Source organism: Vollenhovia emeryi, unplaced genomic scaffold (genome assembly GCF_000949405.1).
Source record: "Vollenhovia emeryi isolate VEMERY1.0 unplaced genomic scaffold, V.emery_V1.0 DF939133.1, whole genome shotgun sequence".
Classification (NCBI taxonomy): Eukaryota; Metazoa; Arthropoda; class Insecta; order Hymenoptera; family Formicidae; genus Vollenhovia; species Vollenhovia emeryi.
In genome coordinates this window covers 672,401-692,783 of record NW_011967233.1, presented here as the reverse complement: position 1 = coordinate 692,783, position 20,383 = coordinate 672,401, and the positions used below count along the sequence as shown (strand labels likewise).

General features: G+C 42.0%; 4 protein-coding genes across 10 annotated transcripts; 2 read left to right on the top strand and 2 right to left on the bottom strand.

Moving 5' to 3' along the window:
- Positions 1-224: 224 nt before the first annotated feature.
- Positions 225-7,157, bottom strand: LOC105567861. 3 transcript variants are annotated; one of them, XM_012023086.1, is made up of 6 exons: positions 7,009-7,157; positions 6,638-6,877; positions 6,091-6,212; positions 5,283-5,497; positions 646-5,182; positions 225-567 (listed from the first exon to the last, which is right to left on the bottom strand). In XM_012023086.1, exons 3-6 carry the CDS (start codon positions 6,091-6,093, stop codon positions 556-558), a joined length of 4,767 nt encoding a protein of 1,588 aa, XP_011878476.1. In that variant the 5' UTR covers positions 6,094-6,212; positions 6,638-6,877; positions 7,009-7,157; the 3' UTR covers positions 225-555. The 3 variants fall into 3 exon arrangements, with proteins under 3 accessions (XP_011878476.1, XP_011878477.1, XP_011878478.1); XM_012023087.1 differs by lacking the exons at positions 6,091-6,212; positions 6,638-6,877; positions 7,009-7,157 and adding an exon at positions 5,758-6,081; XM_012023088.1 differs by lacking the exons at positions 5,283-5,497; positions 6,091-6,212; positions 6,638-6,877; positions 7,009-7,157 and having other exon boundaries at positions 646-4,630; positions 4,722-4,805.
- Positions 7,158-8,691: 1,534 nt separating this feature from the next.
- On the top strand, positions 8,692-10,419 carry LOC105567859. Of its 2 annotated transcripts, none has more exons than XM_012023085.1 (3): positions 8,692-8,871; positions 9,949-10,080; positions 10,163-10,419. In XM_012023085.1, exons 1-3 carry the CDS (start codon positions 8,797-8,799, stop codon positions 10,298-10,300), a joined length of 345 nt encoding a protein of 114 aa, XP_011878475.1. In that variant the 5' UTR covers positions 8,692-8,796; the 3' UTR covers positions 10,301-10,419. The 2 variants fall into 2 exon arrangements, with proteins under 2 accessions (XP_011878475.1, XP_011878474.1); XM_012023084.1 differs by having other exon boundaries at positions 9,931-10,080.
- Positions 10,420-11,411: 992 nt separating this feature from the next.
- Positions 11,412-17,044, top strand: LOC105567857 (polyphosphoinositide phosphatase). Of its 3 annotated transcripts, XM_012023079.1 has the most exons (14): positions 11,412-11,935; positions 12,003-12,234; positions 12,628-12,792; positions 13,468-13,834; positions 13,920-14,166; positions 14,238-14,433; positions 14,515-14,713; positions 14,783-15,364; positions 15,440-15,552; positions 15,625-15,865; positions 15,954-16,169; positions 16,241-16,423; positions 16,490-16,658; positions 16,725-17,044. In XM_012023079.1, exons 1-14 carry the CDS (start codon positions 11,852-11,854, stop codon positions 16,818-16,820), a joined length of 3,090 nt encoding a protein of 1,029 aa, XP_011878469.1. In that variant the 5' UTR covers positions 11,412-11,851; the 3' UTR covers positions 16,821-17,044. The 3 variants fall into 3 exon arrangements, with proteins under 3 accessions (XP_011878469.1, XP_011878470.1, XP_011878471.1); XM_012023080.1 differs by lacking the exon at positions 12,628-12,792 and having other exon boundaries at positions 11,413-11,935; XM_012023081.1 differs by lacking the exons at positions 11,412-11,935; positions 12,003-12,234; positions 12,628-12,792 and adding an exon at positions 12,812-13,149.
- LOC105567858 (ubiquitin-60S ribosomal protein L40) lies at positions 17,039-18,238 on the bottom strand. 2 transcript variants are annotated; one of them, XM_012023082.1, is made up of 3 exons: positions 18,153-18,238; positions 17,589-17,788; positions 17,039-17,318 (listed from the first exon to the last, which is right to left on the bottom strand). In XM_012023082.1, exons 2-3 carry the CDS (start codon positions 17,776-17,778, stop codon positions 17,122-17,124), a joined length of 387 nt encoding a protein of 128 aa, XP_011878472.1. In that variant the 5' UTR covers positions 17,779-17,788; positions 18,153-18,238; the 3' UTR covers positions 17,039-17,121. The 2 variants fall into 2 exon arrangements, with proteins under 2 accessions (XP_011878472.1, XP_011878473.1); XM_012023083.1 differs by having other exon boundaries at positions 18,088-18,167.
- Positions 18,239-20,383: the final 2,145 nt, after the last annotated feature.

Sequence of the window (20,383 nt, the reverse complement as noted above, 5' to 3'; positions counted from 1 at the left end):
AATATTATTTTATACAAACTAAATGTGTATTTAACACAAACATTTATTTGTATAAAGCATTTATAATATTTTTCAAATATAAACTGCATTAATTTGGCAAACTTTAATACAGATAATAGATATTTTGTTCATCATAATAAACGTAGACAAATATACATACATTACGAAATTGATTTTTCACATAATTTTTAAATAACATAAAATAACACAAAATAAAAATGTAATTTTCATAAATGGTCAATTTACATAGCAGATTTTGTCTTGCTCTGTCATAATTATCTACTATCTTTTATTACTGTTTCACTCGCATATCACGCATTATTTTTCTATCTATTCGCCTGAATAACATTACATAAGAAAGTAATATATTACAAAGTACACGCGGTACGAAAAAAAGAGATCTAATGATTCAGTGATGCAATATTTAAGGATATAAACAATGAAAAGTTGAGCGCGCAAATATACAGAAACGAGCGTGTAAGTAAGATTGATGAATCCATTGTATTACAACGCCGTTTTCTTCCGTACGTCGTCCCTACGTTTCATCTTCTGTAGCTATATCGCCGCCTGAAACAATCAACGTTCAATTTTAATGATGAAATCAATAACTTTGGACATGTGTGTGATAAATCTAATATTACTTACATTAATCTTTTCCAGAATTGTTTCCGCCGGTTTATCCCGTTTACCAGCTTCCTTCGAATCGTTTCCGACAAGATTCGACTTATCCCCCTCCGTACTGGTTTTCTTCTCCAGAGCATTTCTCGCCTCTATCCTCTTGCGATTCAGGAAAGCCATGCCGTGCACCCTCAAATGCTTGTCCACCGCAGCTTTATCTTCGAAAACTGCCATACAAACGTAGCACTGATTAGCTATTGTTGTTTTCCCTTCCGACTGCAAGTCAGCATCACTCGGGGCGTAAAAGGGGTTTTGAGCCATATAGTGGATAGGATCTTCTATACCGTGAAAAGCTTTAAGATGCATCTGTAAGCTGGGCGCAACCACAAAGTTCTCGCCGCACTCCAGGCATATCAGATAATGGCCCTTCAATCGGTGATTGGCGGCGATGTGCTCCCTTAGATCGGGCATATCGGTGCATCGTTGGCCACACTTCTTGCATATAAAATTACCCTCGCCGTCCTCCGCCGTCTCCTGTTCCACGCATAATCCTATCGGATTTGTATCTTTCGCCTCCACATGCTTCTTCGCTGTCCACCGTCGCTTCCTTCTGCTTGCACACTGAGCGCTGTCCGATTTTCGCTTCCTGTTATTTATAAATTGTTTGTAACCACCGTTAATAAAGTCGGGCGACATCCGTGGTAATTGCGGAGTAATCACCGCCACTTTATACTCGTCGGAATGCTTCTCACGAAAATGTCTCTGCACCACAAACTGAGAAGAATTAATCCGTTCGTTGCACAAGTGGCACAGGTAATCAACACCTTCTTCCCCCTGCGTGTCTGTTCCTAGAGCGATACGCACTTTTGACTCATCGGTCACTCCTCGAACGAGAGACCTCTTTGATCTCGACTCTGTTGACTCGCTGTCCGACTCATTGACTTCTACAGGTTCGAGTAAATGCTGCGGGATCCTGGTGAGCGGAGGAGGACATGGCAAATAACTTGCGTTTTCATCTTTCATCTTTATATCGAACATTTCCTCGGTAAAGAGTTGATCGACGTCCGGTTTACATATTTTCCTAAAGTCAACTACTTTTATGCGGCCATCCATTCTTCTCTCGGATGTGGAGTTCGAAACTTGTTTGTTCGATACGATTGGCGAATTTGCACGAACGTCACCCGTGTTTACTGAGAAAGGGTCGGAAACGCATAGAGCATTCCTTATCAATTCGTTATCCTTAACAGACTCTCTTGTCTTCGCTGTGTCCTCATTGCTATCGTCTAACTCCATTGTTGTTTTATGGATACACTTAACTTCGAATGGATTCACTTTTTTCTCTTCAATCTCAATTGTAACGTGAACGGAGGAAGAATTAGATTTCTTTTTCGTCTCGTTTGAAAATTTCGTAATCGCCTCCTTAGGTTTGGATGCCTTTATATCGTCTATCGATCTAACGTTGATTATTTTTGGTAATAATTCTCTTTTCCCTTTATTGGCAACTTTCTTCTTCATTGGACTTTCATCGACGACTTTATTGGTACCCGCAGACCACGTACACTCCATACCCTGCGAGCCATGTTCGAATATTTCCGAACTGATAGTTCGAGTATTCACAATTCTAGGCACGACGGTACGATCCAAGCGAGTTGGCAACTTTCCGTCTTGGCTACTTTTAAAGGAGATTGCCTTTAGAACTTTTACACCGAAAATTTTGATAAATGCCTCTTTGCTAAGGACCTTTGACAAGGCTTCTAAATGACTGTCTCGCATATGATTGTTCAGCAACGTCGTCACGTGTTTGTTAGCTGTAGTTAACAAGTTGCAGAAGGGACATTTGAGCCATACTAATTTTTTAACTCCAAGATACTTCTCCAAGTATGACATGTAATTCTCGCAACGTAAGATTACATTACTTACTTTACATATTACTAGTCGTATTGGATTCTGCTCGACTTTAGACGGATGTTTCTGTGCGCAGTGTTGCGTGTACTCACTATACGAGGCAAGCACTTGTAAACAATTTTCGCAACCGATCTTCATTTTGCTGTGCATGATAGCAAAGTGTCTGGTGATAGATTCCAAATCCCTAAAGCCATCTATACCGCAAAGTTTACAATTAAATATGGTCCTTTTTAATATATGAAAGCAAACGGTCCATGTGTGAACTTCCAAAGAGGTAGCAGAATCGAATTTGATAAAGCAATCTGGACAAACGTAAGGTTTGCTCAGCGTATGGAAGTTTTGATGTGTGATAAACCGATAAATCGTGTTGCCTTGGTAAAACAGACACACGTGGCAAACTTGTTTGTAGCAAGAACAATACGTGTCGTCATTCCTGGATAATTTTGAAAACCCGGCTATATATGATTTAGGTTTCATGAGTTTATTGCACGTTCGACACTTGTGTACTGGATCAACTTTCGTTTCCCACTCGGTTAACAACACGTCGTTATCACGAACGTTATTTTGCTCAAATCTATCGAAATATTCTTTTAATATTATTTTTTGAAGAATATCGACGGCTCTTAATTTCTCCGCAAGGACGGTCTTCGATATGAAATTCAACATTTGCTTCATTTCTTCACTAACGCATTGCAAATGGTCGAGCCGTTCTTTCAATTCCAACGTATTCATTTGCTTAAACTCATTAAACATTTCTTGCCTATATTTTATTATTACATCGCACACATCCCGAAGACTTTCCCGTACATTACGATCTACCACTTTTATATCCATATATATATCTCCATTTTCCTCTTTAATTAGTGATATTGTTTCGAATATGTATTTTTGAGACTGATCCATTGCAGATAACGAAATTAAATGCGGAGGTATTTTCTGTAATTGTGGCATAACTAAAGTTTTCTTATCGCAACTAGAGCTACTGGACATTTCGGAGAGAGAGGGTGGCGGTGGCAAAAGAGAAACATTGTTGTGAAGCGAGGTCGTTTGTTCCACGTCAGTATTTTCGATTTCATTAGAACTAGCGAACGTTAAACTTGACTCTGAAGCGTTGTGTTCCGACGTTGATTGTTTTGTAACTGTCGCGGCATTTCTCACAATTGCTAAATTAGAACTCGCTGGATTCTTTGTAATATTTTTGGTACGTTTAATGAGGTACTTCTTTCCGTCTTTTATTACAATTTTTCCAGTGACTTCTAGTTTATTGACATTGGAATCGCACATCTTCTGCGTTGACAATATATTGGAGTCTGCACCATTGTTATCTACCACCGAGATGCTCGAATCTTTTTTGGCAGTCGCCTTATTCTTGCGACGAGCGATGACGTTACGTGAATCCTGTTCTATGACAACTACTTTCTTGTTGGAAATAAGGTGAGGTGGAAGTTGATTAATTATCGAAGCAATCTTCTTAGAATCCTGGATAGTCAGTACATTGGAATTATTACTATTTATTCTTGATGTCTGAAGACTTTGCCCTAAATGATCTAAATTAGTCTTGGTTATTGCACTTTTCTTAGCGGACAATTGGACACCAATCTGAATTGAATTGTCAGAAATTTTACTACCGCCAGTTTTCTTAGAATTATTCTGTGCAGTTTGCTTTACAACAGGTTCAACTGTTTTACATTGTTGCACGTTATCTTTCGACGATTGTTTAACAAGATTTTTCTTAGAACCATTATCGCCAGCTCTTACGGTAATAGCAGCTTCGTGAATCCTATCCTCTTCGTGACTTTTAAGACCGCTCCTAATTTTATTATTCACCGCGGCTGTGTAAAATAAGCGAGAATTTTTCTTCTGTTTTATCTCTTGTGGCGTCACTTGTTTCCTATGTGCATAACACACCGGCGCTTCTGGCTCAAAATATTGTGGAGTAGGGCCGCAATCAACAAAAGTAATATCAGTCGACGTACATGGATTATCCTCGTTTTCCACGATATGATTGCCCGAGATTGTACCAGCAGAATAGCGATCAGTAGCTTTATCAATGGAACTGTCGTCCATAAATTCAATGTCCGGGCAGTCAGTGCTAGCACTAGAAGAACTGAAATTCATATCTGTTATTGATTTGTCGTCGGGTCCGAATACATATCGACCCTGATAACTGTCGACAAGTTTGTTTATCATATCGTTACCACTTTTGCCATCAACGAGCCTCCACCAGCTGTCCTCCAAATTGTGCGCCTTAAACCAGTCTATAATATGTCCGTGTGCTATAAATCCATATTCCATAAGTGCCTCGCATACTATTTCAAATTCCGGAGACCAATCGCTGCTTCTCATGTTGACAGGTATAGGTAATAACATTAAATTACCGATGTTCACCGAGTATAATCGATGCATCTTCAGGTGTTCGACGAACTGGCACTGGTTGTAGAATACTTTGATAGCCCCAAACTTTTGGTTCCGATTGAAGCCTCTTCCCCGAAAGTACCTGCGCTTGTCGTTGTTCCTTTGCGCGCATATGGCGCACCTTGTATGCGCAGAGTCTGTCGCAGTTACGTGAGTGCATCTTTCTAAGCAACTGTTACACCGAAGCCCCAAGATCCAGCTGTGGCGCTCGTTGTGATCCTGAAAGCTGCTTTGAAAGCGGAAACTGAAACAAGAATTGCCCGTACACGCGTTAAACAGACACGCAAGACAACTCCCGCCGCATCTCAAGGTGGTTGTCGTGAAACGCCCGATTACGAACTCACCAGTCTTTGCAGTGCTCGCACACGTACAACGGACCAGCTTCCACGATCTCTTCGCTCAAGGACGCCGGCGGTTCCGTCGGCATGTAGGGCAGGCATTGCATGCCGAACGCAATGTCCTGTATAGCTTCGTGATACTGCGCGCCCCATTTACTTTGAATCCTACGACTCCTGTACACTTTTGGTCCAATGCGTTGGGATCTCGAACTCAAACGCTCCTAAAAACAAATTGGCCGGTCTTGGATCAAAGATTTCAGGCAGTGCTTTCCTGCCGGGCGACGTGGTTTCGAATAGACTCTCGCGACAATAGCCCAGCCGGTGCCTCCGCGGCCTCGCTGTCCGCACAATATACCAAAACGGGCCTCCACCTACACACCAATTGTCTCTCTCAATCAACACTACGAATACACAGTACAGCAAGTTTCCCATTCCCGGCCCACGAAACCTACTCGTCCCCCGCGCATACTCGGTACCTTACCATGGGCGCTTGTTACAGCATCCCCGCAGCTCATGTTATGCGAAATATAATGAAGTGATTTAACACATTGCAGATCACAGGGCCGCGCATCTTTCAGCCATGATGTGCCTTCGAGCCGCATTGGCGCACCGTCGGTAAAACAGCGCATGATAGAGCTGCCATAGTGGAAAGTTATTGAAACAATTTTATGCCCGATCAACGGCGACGATTTGGCGTCAAACGAGCCGCGCCTTATTGATGCCGACTCGTCGATGCGACGCGACGCGACGCGACGACCTTAACATTGTAACAGCGACGACACGATAGCTCAGTAGTAGACGTAGCTCTCAGTACCATTGGCTCCACAGGACGATGCAGTTCCTGGCGAACTCTTTTCTATGACGCCACTGGCTACAAACTCCACGCCATCCCGCATCGAGCTGACTCCGGACGGAGGTCCCTGCGATGTAGAGTTCCTGAAATCCACGCGAGAGAATGTTAGAATGCGCGTTTCACAGCTACACTCGATCTCCCGGCAAAGATCATCCAACAGTTACGTAACTCATCAACATTGCAATTTCCTGCTCAACAGCTGCACAACTGTTGCGCGCGACGCGTGTTATGTTACACTTGTATCGAGTGAGAAATTACAATATTGACTGTTAGCTGGTGCTTACTGGGCGGTCACAGTTGACGCACGTGCTCTGATAAATCAATAAATCAGGCTACCAGCGGTACAGCCCAAGTTTCCAACAAATATGCAGCAATTACGCTGGAAAAATGGTCTGTACTTTTACAGCGACTATCCGACGGTGACGCGCCACGTGTGCGCACGTTGAACAGGTGAAAAGAAATGTCACAGTTGTGGGGAAGCTGAGTGCCTGGTGTGTAAACTGTATACCTGCTGTCTATGTGCTTTATCTATACGCGTTTGTTACACGCATGTAACAGTACACAGCACACGCATCCACCTGCGAGGAGAGACTAGGAATCCACCTTCAAGCTGCGTTACGTGAGTGGCAACACGGATACGCGTGGGGACCAAGAGGCGCTTGTAGATCTCTGCAACGTCGTTCGCTCTCCCTGGAGAACAGACTGTCCCGGCGGCGACTCTACCGCGCTCTGCGATATCACGTGGCACCTGAAACGAAACGGGTAACGTCTTACTTGTGTCCCACACCATTAATATGGATGCAGCTGTGATAACGTGAGATAAGTTTCAATGAGAAGCGAGTGCTGGCCATGTCTGTGTACGCAAGAGGCTGAGATTACTGATACTGGTAGCCAACATAGTTTCCCAGTCCAGGTCCAGTTTACATATCGTAACTTGGGCCACGGTAGAGCGTCGTTATAAATCACAATTAGTACCGTTTCACACAAGGTTCCTGAGGGCTTGCAACTGTGTGTCTAACCTCATAACAATCGCTGCCAGAGTGCGCTAGTCTCGGAAAACACACGTTCCACTGATTGCGTGAGGTGCAGGCCAGGCTGGGATGCTCCGATGCGGCGAGACCTGAGGTGGCCAGCGGATTGTGCGGTTTTTTTTTTACAAAGGCGAGTGAAATCGCGCTGACAAAAATATATATTATACGTTGCCGCGCGCGCGTTCGGTCATCGTCGCGAGAGATAAGTATAATAGCATATGTATTCATTGACTGTTTTTGTTTTATATTTATTTAATTAGCTTAATTGTATTATATTATATATTAATTAGATGATTTTGTAATTTGTATACTACAGACATGTATTACATTTTCTTCCAGATATATTTTTAAAGAATGACTGCGCCACGATTTTCTCTTATTATATTGTCATTGAAAAGGATCGCGTGTTAGTCGAATCGAAACGTCTGACGTTTTTATATTTCATCAGGGTTGGGAAAGTTACTTTATAAAAGTATTTAGTTACAGTTTTTTTCGCTAGAAATGCAACTAGTTACAGTTACAAATTGCCAATTCTGAAAAGTAACGCGTTACAGTTACTTAAACAGTAACGAATCGTTACTTTGCAGTTACTTTCTTGCAATGAAAACAAAAACATCAAATCTGCATTTGAATTGTAAAGCGTCGATAAACGCGTTTATGCACAAATGCAAGGCCTAATGCAATTCGTAGGGGTTTCAAAAATATATAAAGTAAGTAACTATTAAATTAGTTACATAGTTATTGAAAAAATGTAACTGAGTTATGTTCCAGTTGTAGACGAAGAAAAAGTAACGAAGTTAAGTTAGAGTTACGAAGAAGAAACAAATTTCATCTAATATAATTTCTTCTGATTTCTAATATTCATAATCTTTTAATTATCTTGAACATTATTCCTTAGCTCTCCTTATCTTCTCGCAGTATTACATTGAATTCCACGAAACGTTACGATTCATTTTGAGATACATACACTCAGCAATTTTTCAATAACTTTCATCTCACGTGTCATCGACTCGGGCGCCTTTCGGTTTTTTCCTCGTTCCCACTCGCCTGCGTAATCCCGCCGATTGATCCTCTACTTCTTCAATTCAGGACGAAGAGAAGAAGGATTTCCCAAACTCTAAGTCCCAGTCTACAATAGAGATTTAAGCCCTAAGCTTTAAGAAATTGGCCAATCACGGTCAAGTATGAGAAGAATGCGCGACTGTGATTAGTCAATTTCTTAAGGCTTAGGGCTTAAATCTCTATTGTAGACTGGGACTAATTATCCTCCAATACCTGCGAGATAACAGGAAGCTCGCGTTACTGGATACCATACATTTACGAGCCGAGATCACGAAAATCCCACGGAAAAAATCACGCCCGAGAATGACAAGCTCTGCCAGCATGGCGCCGTTCATATCGGCGCACAAATTTCGGCCTATTCACTATCCAGCAGTAATATTTATCGGTGCTGCGTCGTCTTTGCCGCTTTCGAGCGCTCCCGTCGTTCAAAATTCCCGCGTAAAGATTCACACGGTGTTCGCAGCTCGTCGTCACTACGCGGCGACAGTGTCTACGGCCTAAACGGGGGCTCAGTGATCGCGCGGAGGTCGGGTAGACCCGTTGGTTGCTGTTGGTTGCGCAACTGCGAGTAGAAATGCCGTTTTACCAATACAACTCGTTCACCGGCAGGCTGAAGCCGTCCGGGAACCTTCAGCCGCTGTATCCCATCGTAAGTGACGATGCGTCCTCGTGTCCTGGTCCTCGCGCCTCGTGGCAACTGTATCGGCGCGACGGCTCGGTCGCGGCACGTCCTCGGCCGAGGGTATCGCCGATTCTCGTTTACCTCCGCAGAGTCCGCAGGTGCCTCGCGCCTCTTTCCCCCGGGTGTTGGTCTCTAGGGTCTCTAGATCGATCGTCAGTCGTTATCAGGCCCGATTATCGAACGTGGAACGTAGAGCAGCGATTCGGCCATGTCGGATCTGCTCATGTAACATCTTTTATCAGATTCCCTCGACACAATATGCTATGATTATGTTGATCGGTGTAAAGAATTAAGTATACGCCTCAGTCTATCATGGTGCATGTTAATCGTAGTCGTTGATACTTTGGTAGTGATCGATACATGTATAGAGACGTAGTCGGAGGTCTGCATTCTATAAATATATTTTTATCTGTGTACTAGAAAGAGATAGATAGATTGATTGATTGAATAATCTACATAGGTCTGATATTTAACAGTTTCATTAATTAATTTCCAAATGATCTTTCTGCGTGTACGTACATCTTTTTTCCGACGCAGTAAACGGTGCGCCGCTAGCTAGTTAAAGTCCAAATAGTGTACATGATTAAATTCTCTGTTTAAGATGTTAGATGGAATATGATCAGATTACATTAGTTTACATACATTTTCAATGTAAATTAACGAGATTCTTATTCATTTACATTGAAATTGTATGTAAACTAACGTAATCTCATCATATTCTATCTATTACTTTAAACAGGGTTGATACTCATTTAATAAAACATTCCTAAATGACCAACCCCCTGGAAACAAACCGCAAAGAATTTATTGCGAAAGATATTCACTGTATATACTTAGGCTGGTGTTACGTTTGTCGTATGACAAACTTTTTAAGTGTGTCGATTGGCTGCAAGATGGTAAAATTCTCGAGTATCTAGAAACTTTCTATTCAGCAGCCAATCAACACGCTTAAAAGATTTGTCATATGATAAATGTAATATAAGGCTCACGCAGTAAATAAATCAACGAGTTTCTGTGCTGTTTCAGTCTCCTCTTCCTTTACAGAAGTCAGAGCCAGTGATGATTTACGACTCCATCAAGACGAAGCCGGTGACGGTTACGCCCAAGGCGAGCTACTGCACCGACAAACCGCCCACCCTTGACCCGAAATTGTGGTCGAAGTACAAGCACTTCCAGGCAAGTGTACATACGTGACGATAATTTTCAGCGAGACTTTCTCCAACGTGCATTTCTCTCATGACATTTTCTCTCGCTTCAGGCTGCGATAGAGAAGCCGGTGTACCTGGCAGGTGGCAAGAAGGACAAGATGCTGTTCGCATTCACAGTCGCGTACGTCAGCGTTTGTACGGTACAGTCACTCGTGTTTGTCGCGAAGGAATGCTTAAATCTTATATAAACAGAATAAGTGGGTATTGTGTAGATAATAAATATTGTATAGATTCTTCTGCTATCGCGATTCCGCATTGGCACTGCGAGTGTTAATGCTGGAAAATAAAAGATAATTGTCAGATTTCAGAAGTGTCTCTTTATTGATCTTGTCACCGTTTAATATTCGAGGTCTTGTGTGTGAAACTACCGATAGATTGTGTAAGAACCTGTGGTTGCTTTCCTTTCAGAGAACACAGTCGACATTTTTGACAAATTGAATTTCACTCAAACTTATTCGACACTTTTCCACTCTGCTCGGGAGGTATGCATTAATCTGCTGTGATTCTTTTTCAAAATGGATATAAAGAATCTAAATGGAACATTGGAAATAATAAAAATATATGTCACGCCATAATAACCAAATTGTATCTAAAATTGTACAAAACCACTATAATCCACTGATATTATTGATTATAACATAGGACTGTAGTCTGTAAGCAGCTTGTACAATTGTACAATGCGTTATGAAGTCTAACGCTGTTCACCAAGTTGCGTTACAGTTTCTTTACATAACGTAAGAAAATGCATTATAAATCGCATTAAAGTGTATTACAGAATAGGACCCCAGGAGACTCAACTCCTGCTTAAATCAGTGGTAGGATAGGCTAAAATGTGGTCGCATTTCATGGGCGCTGTTCGCAGTATGGTCCAATGGTCAATTCATGAACTACGCGTGCTGGACTTCGAGGCGCGAATGTTACAGAATAGCCACAGCTTCGTGTGTAGCATTGTGGAACATTTTTTATTAATGTTTTACAACATAAGAGTTATGTATTATGTATGTATTGCTGTATGCATGTTAAATGTTAAAAAAAAATTAACGACAAAAATGTAAAAACGCAATTAATGCAAAGAAAAAGAGGACCGCCGAGAGGAATTCGGCGGTGGTGATGGAGGGCGTCTGCAAGTTGGCTTTTTCACTTACATAACGAAAAATTAATAACTGTTTTTATCGACATTTCATGCACACAGCACGGAACACAACCAAAATGTGTACATCTGCGTTATCCGCTTAGCCCAAACATGGACATTGACTACCTAGTTCGTGTCCATGTTTTCAATGTCCACAGAGGGCATATCGCGCTCGAGGTTCACGTAAAACTGGACGGTGACAGCTGGTGCATCTCTCGGCTTTGTAGCAGACGATGTAAACATAACTTTCAAGTTCGATTTCTTACCACGAATCCAGCCTGAGTATGGAGTTGCGTTTGTATCTGGCCGTGTTGTTCTTTTAAAGAGGACAGGTGCTATATAAATGAGAAGATGAGCATGGAGTTGGCTGAGGAAGGAGAAATCTGGCACGCTCAGGGTTGTCTATGACTACCGCGAAGGCTAGAAAAATAATTTCACTTCTTGCATGAATTCATAATCTTATGTGAAGAGATTAGACGTGTATATAACTCTTTCGAGTCGGGAGCGTCCAAAATCCAAAGAGCAGAGAAGAGATGCAGTAGCATCAGGGTTTGACAGCTGATCGAAGTCAGTCCCCGGGTGTGGAACCGCGACGAGCCGCGTCGCCATGGAGGAACAGAGCAAACCGACCATGGTGTTCCACCCCATTATCTCCTCCATACAGAAAATCGCCCTGTACGAGACGAAATCCGTGAGTCCAACGTTCGAACGTCTCTCTCTCGTTCAGATCGGTCCTTCATTGTTCACTGTCCTTGCAGCGGTTTTACCTGATGGGCTCCAACAACACGCAGACGCGCTTCCGCGTCCTGAAGATCGACAGGATGGAGCCGCGGGAGCTGGTCCTGGTGGACGACAAGAGGGAGTACACCCAGGACGAGATCAAGGACCTCGTCAACATGATCGACCTGGGTAACAGGACGCGAGGAGCGGGACAGCGCAACAACGTGGGCAGCGGCGTCGCGCGCATCGTGTCCGCCTTCGGGATCGTCGGTAAGATCTATCACGCACGCGATCTCGCGACGCGACGGCGACACGGAGCTGTCGATGGCTGCACGCACAAGCTTTCGCGGTATATACATTTATTAGTCACGTAGTCGTGCACATTTTGATTTAAAATGGCCATCCGTGGCATACACACATTCTTTTCTTTTGCTGGTCTATCATTAGCTGACGTCGAGGCTTAGGCTCCTCAGTGTTTCAAGCTTTGCCCATGGTATGACATTTAACTCTCCTGTAAACCGTAGATATGTAAGACTTGTCACACACGCTACTACTAATATCATTTGTACTACCATATCAGATACTAAAAGCACATTATCAGAATTATTTGTTGATCGAGGTTGAGACAAAACTCAGCTTACTTACATTTGCTTGCTAATAAAGGCGAAAATAGTAAAGAGCCTGCACCTAGTTCGGGTATATCAGAGGAGCCTGAGCGGCAAGAATTACAAAAACCGCTGCACAAACCAACACAAACTAAATTCACCTGGAAGAGTATGTGGCAGAGAGACATTTTTCCCAGGCTAGTACCAGCTTTTGCTCTCCTTGGTAAGGCATAATAATGAGCTTTTTATTGACACAAAGCCAAGGGTAGACGTATATAATGATTGTAAACGGAATAACTTTGTTGCGTAGAGGGAAAATTAGCTCGGGGAACAAGGGAGTAGGTTGGTTGCTCGTTGCTAGACATGTAGATTGTTGAGTATAGAAGTAATAGGTAGAAATTTTGATACTTTGAGTATTAACGTTAAGAGAATGTATGACAAGACATTGGCAACTAGACACAAGCACCATACAGAGTTATTCGGTTAACGAGTCGATATTTGATAGGCAATCAGTCAGAATAATAAACACTATATGATTAACAGAATTAATATTCGCAATCAGACATCATGGTATATCATGGTATGTACATATCCTCCCTCATGCATGGTGTGATATTTTCTTATATATATATATTTTTTAACGATATTTCTCATATGTGATGTAATTAGGCTAAATGCATGGATATTACATACCACGCAGACCACGGGCGCTACGTAATAGAGAAATTAGTACTGCTTAGGATTGTGTATAAAATATGCAAACGAGTCGTCTCGATGTCGAGCTCCTTTTTCAATTAAATTAGAAATGTAGTAGAAACATAGAGAGTATATGATAATTTACATTAATAACGATAGTGATAAGTTGTAGACACATCTTAGAAAGGAATATTTGCTGCAGGATTCGTACGCTTTTTGGAGGGATATTACATAATCCTAGTTACAAAAAGGCGCCGAGTTGCAGTTATCGGTCATCACACGATATATAAGATAGAAGACACGTCGATGATATACATACCGAATGACATTATACGAATCTTCCATCCTGACGAACAGAGATACGTGAAGATGTACCAAAGTATTGATCTCAGTAGCAACTTCTACTTCAGTTATTCGTACGACATATCGCACACTTTTCAAAGTAACATGGCACCGCCGACATGTATCAAATCCGATGTGCCTACGAGCCAAAAGGAGTCTGAGGAATCGGACGATGCTGAAGATTTTTTTAACATGTGGGCATTTAGGAAAGATTGGCAGACTGAGTGGTACGTTATGCTGAAGTGTATGTCCTCTTAATTAAGAAAACTTGAAAATGTATAGTTAACATAATGATGGGAAACGTATTTATAGCAAGAGCGACAAGTATATGGATTATGGTATACGTAGCAATCCACAGCGTCGTTTCGTGTGGAATTCTCACCTTTTACAGCCGGTGGAGAAAGATTTGCACCCCGAGTGGATATTGTACATCATACACGGCTTTATCGGGCAGTCGAATGTGAGCATATTTGGCAGATCTATGTACGTCACCGTTATCGCCCGAAGGAGCAACAAATACGCAGGAACACGCTTTTTGAAACGTGGCGCAAATTTTGATGTACGCACGGATGCATTTAAAGCAGGTATCCTCGCAGATACTGGGACTGATCAATAATTATATGAATATAGGGTGACGTCGCGAACGAGGTAGAGACGGAACAAATCGTTCATGACTCTGGCGTGAGTTCTTTGAGTAAGGGACGTTTTAGTTCTTTTGTGCAGATGCGTGGATCGGTGCCCGCTCATTGGAGTCAGGACGTTAGCAAGATGGTCCCAAAGCCGACTATAATTTGCGATTTGCCCGATCCTTATGTGGAAACAGCAGGTAGTTGATGATATATAAATATTAGCAAATTGATGCAATTCTCAGACGTAAGATTCCTTTACGTAGTTGAAATGTTTTTAGGAGCGCATTTTAATCAGCTGTTGAAAAGATATGGCTCGCCAATAATAATATTAAATTTAGTAAAGAAACGAGAGAAAAAGAAACACGAAAGTACGCTGAGCGAAGAATTGAGTATGGCTGTGAAATATCTGAATCAATTCCTACCTCCGGAGCATCATATTCACTATATAAGCTTCGACATGGCACGTATGAGTAAAAGGCAAGTTTGTATTAACGTGAAAATACACAAGATAACAATTTTATTCCAATTCTTTCGTTGCTCTTACAGAAAGAAGGTGAACGTAATGGCACGATTAGCAAACATCGCTCACAATGCTGTATTAAAGACCGGCATTTATCAGTCACAAAATCCTTATTACAATCAGAGAAATCTATTCTCGCCACAAAACAATAATACGAGGAAACTTCACAAGACGAATTCAAGCTCGACTTTGTCATATAATTTAAGCGACACCAAAAGCTCAGTTAATACTTCAATTAAAATGGATTATAACAGGCAAACAAATTCCCTACACGGTTCCGATTCAAATGTAGAAATCAATAAAGCAAATGAATTAAATTCAATCCAGAATAAAGTGAAGGAATGTTTTGCTAAGAGAGGAACTGTGCAAACTGGAATCATCAGAACAAATTGTGTAGATTGCTTAGATCGAACTAATACAGCTCAGTTTGCAATAGGAAAATGTGCTCTAGGGTTTCAGTTGTGTGCTCTGGGTGTACTGGAATCTCCTAAACTAGAATTTGATTCCGATTGTGTGAGAATGTTGGAAGAATTGTACGAGGATCATGGGGATACCTTGGCCTTGCAGTACGGTGGCTCGCAATTAGTACACCGAATTAAAACGTACAGGTAGATGAACGTCATTACATTCGAACGTGACAACAATTGATACAATTCTGATCATACGAAACCATTGTCGTTTAGAAAAACTGCTCCGTGGACAAGTCAGGGTAACGATATTATGCAAACATTAAGTAGATATTACAGCAATACGTTTAGTGATCAAGAAAAGCAGCATACGATTAACTTATTTCTGGGTAAGTAAACGCGTATCTGGTCTTTCCAAAACAATCTATAAGTATCGCTTAATCAATGTACACACATCCTAGGATTGTTCATACCTGAAGAAGGTAAGCCTCCAATATGGGAGTTACTGACGGATTATTATCTCCATCATCTATCTGCTTGCCACTACTCGCGCAAGAGAAGACTTCTGACACAATGGTGGGATAAGAGTGTATTGAGGTGTCTGCCTTACGCGCTTGACGAGGTAACTAAATCCTGTTCAGAAATGATACAAGTACAAAACTCAACAGAAGAGATGATCGACGTTTATTATGATTATCACAGGTAGCGTGACTTCTTTCGTAATTGCACATGTTATTGTTCATATTATATCAATTGGCTTTACGAAAAATGCCATGTAAACACTTTTCAGGCCGTACGAATTGTCTTTGCTATTGGAAGTATATGCATATAAAATAAGTCACTCCGTTAGAGACTTTATGCCACACTTTACCACCTGCTACAGTCCGTTTGCTGTCCGTGTACGCCCAGGTAGACGGAGAGAGGAGGCGGGTAGTAAAAATCTAAATATGAAAAATCCGTCTATGACCGGCCAGAGCAGCACGAGTAGTACAACGTCTAGCGCAAGGTCCATATAAAATTTAATTATTCTTTCCTTAATTATACATGGAAATTGACATTATCAATTACATGTTGTAGCTCGAGCGAGGACTCGAGCTCCGACGAAGACGAGAGCCATCAACAAATGGACGATTCCCTATTAATTACTTCTAAAGACAGTTCAGAATTAATGTCGTTTGAATCGCTGTTTCCTTCCATGAAGGAGGTATATGGCACAGAACCGGAGTATCCGAAACGAAACGATATTATTCTGTACAAAAGGTAATACGATTTTCTTTTTTATAAATATGAAAAGTTCTATATGTCTCAACGTTTTCCCCCTTTCAGATTTGTTTTAATAGGACGCAACGCAACGTATTCCATAGACCATACTAAATTGCGTTCGAAATTAATTCAACACGCATCCTTTCACGAGTCTACAGCTGCTGTAACTGCGTTGCCTAGCGTTAAAGACGAAAGCATAAGCATATACGAGCAATACGTGAAAAGAGCCACAGTATGTAAATGCGTTTTGTACAATTAAGATGTTGTATAATTTTGTGCAACATGAATATCTTTACAGGTAGGTGGCACGATACCAAGTCCAAACGACATGAATTTATACGAAGCTTACGCTACTCAGTACAAACTGCTTATGAAACCAGCGTGCTCTGGATAAGACAAAGTTAATTTTCACGTTTTTATAAATTGAACTTACTGTATTATACTGAAGGGACTAAATATTGTCAATATCTAGTCTTAGTTTGGTATCAGTTTTGTATCTCCAATTGTTAAGACTAAGACTCACTTAGTGCCCATTATATGCAATTATTTTGTGACTCTAAGAATTTCGTGGACAACTTCGTTAAATATGTAAAAAGAATAAAGTGCGAAGGGTCAGTTTACCAGCTGTAATTTATTGGCGCCATATATATGTATATATTTCCACAACATGGAAAACAGAATTGGGCATTCTTAGTCTACTTCAGCTTCTTCTTCGGCCGAATGTTATTCGTGTGGCCACACTTCTTCTTGCGGCAGTTAGTCGCTCGCGGATGAAGGCGAGCGTAGCACTTGCGACAGATCATCTTGTCGCAGTTGTACTTCTGTGCCAGTATACGCAGCGTGGGCTCAATGACGCCTCCTCGAAGGCGCAGCACCAAATGGAGGGTCGATTCTACGAAAGGAGAAGGATCAATCTCACGTCCAGGATGCACCCTCTGTTCATGTCTTTATGAATTTTTTTAAATGTGACGATACAAAAACAAGTTGAGCCAGGATCAAAGTTAATCTGCATCGGAGCCAGTTTTACAAACGTCGGTTAACTGTTAGCGATAGAAAGAGATAGAGTTAACTGGACTTTAGTTAACAGTTAACCGACGTTTGTGTAACTGGCCCTCAATAAAAAAGATTAACGAATTGGATTTCGCGTTACACGTGCTCGCACCTTTCTGTATGTTGTAGTCGGAGAGTGTGCGTCCATCCTCCAGCTGTTTGCCGGCGAAGATGAGCCGCTGCTGATCAGGCGGGATGCCCTCCTTGTCCTGGATCTTGGCCTTGACGTTCTCGATAGTATCGGACGCCTCCACCTCGAGGGTGATGGTCTTGCCCGTGAGGGTCTTGACGAAGATCTGCATGGTGGCTCACCTGTATCGGCAGAATCGAGAGAGCTGTGAACCTCGTCGTCAGGAATTTGGATCAACGTCGTTCGACGATCGCGAGATTACCGCGAGGCGAGCACGGGGGATCGTTTTCGACTAGCAATTTCTACCGGAGGGAGGCTGGACCGCGAGAAATGAACACGGGAAATTTAGAGCGAGCGCGCGGCCACGACGTTGACAACGCAGAGTCGTCGCACGTCGAGTCGCGATTGTTTCTCAGATCGCCTGCGTCCGAGAACCATCCTTCGCCCGCAAAGAGCGTGCGACGAAAGTAACCGAACTTACCACGAGGTCGAGTAAACGAAAACGTGCAATTGCGAGGAAAATCCGGGAATGAGTGTCGCGCTTACCGTTCCGACAACGTGCCGCTAGCGAAACCAACCTAAAAGAGCCCCGAGCATGGCCGCCACTTCCGTCGGCGAGGCGGAAGTGCGACTCGCGCGACATCTCGCCGCCGGAATCGTCGTGATCGTACGCGAGCCGCGCAGCGAAGCCGTCGTTCGCGTCAACGAGACGAAATTTCAGGCGGACTTCTGGAATATTTAATTACAGGTTCGTTCATACGCGTAGAATTAACAAATTAACGACGCTAGACACGTGAATCTCAAGGCAACGCATATTGGTCTGACGGCAGGTTGAAACGTCGTCTGTTTAGTTAAGAGCGGAACTCGCATACGTTTCTCTTGCGAATGAATCGAGCCCAAGCGCCGCCGATCTAATCGCCGCGTCCGTTTCGTTTTTTCTGAAGCTCTATTCTGTCCCAAGGAGAAGAAACAGTCAGGATGGTGTCAATTTGATGTCATATTGACCAAATTTATGTCAAATTGACATCATCCTGACTTTTTGTTCTCCTTGGCCGTATTCCGACAATTATATCGATGTCGTTAACGACGTTTGCGCAGCTTTTCTATCATGTGAAAAACGATGTCGATAGTTGTCGGTAGCCGAGTACAGAATAGAGCCCCTGTACATACGGCGTCCCATATTATGCAGCACAGCAACAAGGTTTCAGCAACATTGTAACAATAATTCATCGCAAGATTGCAACATTGCCTGAATGCTGCGAAATGTTGCTGCAACGCTGCTGCAATCTTGCAGCAACGGTAAAATGTCCGCCTTCAGAAATATTACAATGTAAAATATTACATTGTAATATTTCTGAAGGCGAACATTTTACAGCAACATAATATATGTACAATATATGCAATAATACTTTGTGTATATTAATATTAATATATAAAGAAAACAAATTATAAACAAATTCCGAATTGTAAAAAGATCATAGGAACTAACAACTATTGAGATAAAATCTCTAATCTTAGTAATTAGAATGTAAGTAACAACGATTTTTGTTTCGAAACATCTTCTCGATTGAACAGAATTAGTCGTTAAATTAATCGATACCAATAAGTCCGCAGAATGATACACAAAACGTAGTAACAGTCGCGGAACAAAGTAATGCGAAATATTAGGTACGGAATTTTCCATTACGTAGGCGGGGCAACGAATTCTCAACGTTTTTTTGTTGTTTTTCACTCGGCGCGGTGACGTACACTGTTTTTACGTGCCATCGTGTAGCTGAAGGTCGCTGCGCTATCATTCGCTCGCCGAACGTCGAGCCGGCAGGCGGTGTCGAGAGTCGCTCCGTGCGTGGTATTACTTTTGTGTTATCGGTTTCCAAGACTCGATCGCGATGGATGCACGGATAAAACGCTATTGATTTGGACGTCTTTGTCAGTAACAAGTAACGTTCCTCGATTAATTATTCTTTCTACAACTTGTAATGAGAAACGAGCTGCGTGTTGAGACGACGGTTCTTTATCAACGTTTACATAGATATTTCACGAGACTAACTTACCTGAAATATGAATGTAAACCGTAGTACTTTGTCGCGGTTACATCTCGTTTACGCACCGCGCTTTTAATTATCTATCAATTTCGTGTAATCTGTTGCATTTTCGGGAAAAGAGAGAAATTTGTACGATTTCGGCGTTCGCGCTGTAATTCGCTCTGTCGTTCTTTGCAACTCGAACGGGCGGGAAGTAAAGAAAGTCGCTTATCGCACGTCGTTACATTATGTAAATGTAATCTAATAACTACTTCTTTACCGCAGATTATGCTTCCGATGCTCGCGTTGCGTTTTATATCGCCAACTCAATAGTGATTTATCCATTCTTCCGAATCAAAAATGCAAGTTGTTAGTTTGAGTAATTTGTATGACAGAAAATCACGCGATATTTGTTAATAATATTTCGTACGTTTCGCGGTATTTCACATCGCGTACGGGAGTGTCCGAAATTTCGCGCGATCGATGATTTTCGCGAGTGATGCGAGTGCAACGAGGAAATCTGAGAGGAAGAGCCCAGGCTTAGGAGGCATCGGGCAACGGCGGAGCAATGGTGAGGTGAGTGTCTTACATTTTTGTTATCTGCTACTTGTGCGAAATAAAACATCTGTTCTGTGTTTTTATTTTATTTATTCAAACGATTCAAACGAGGATTCGAATAAGTGTTAGAGACAAAACCATACGTATAAAATTTTGTGAGATTATATTTAAAAGAAAGACTTTTTCAGTATTATG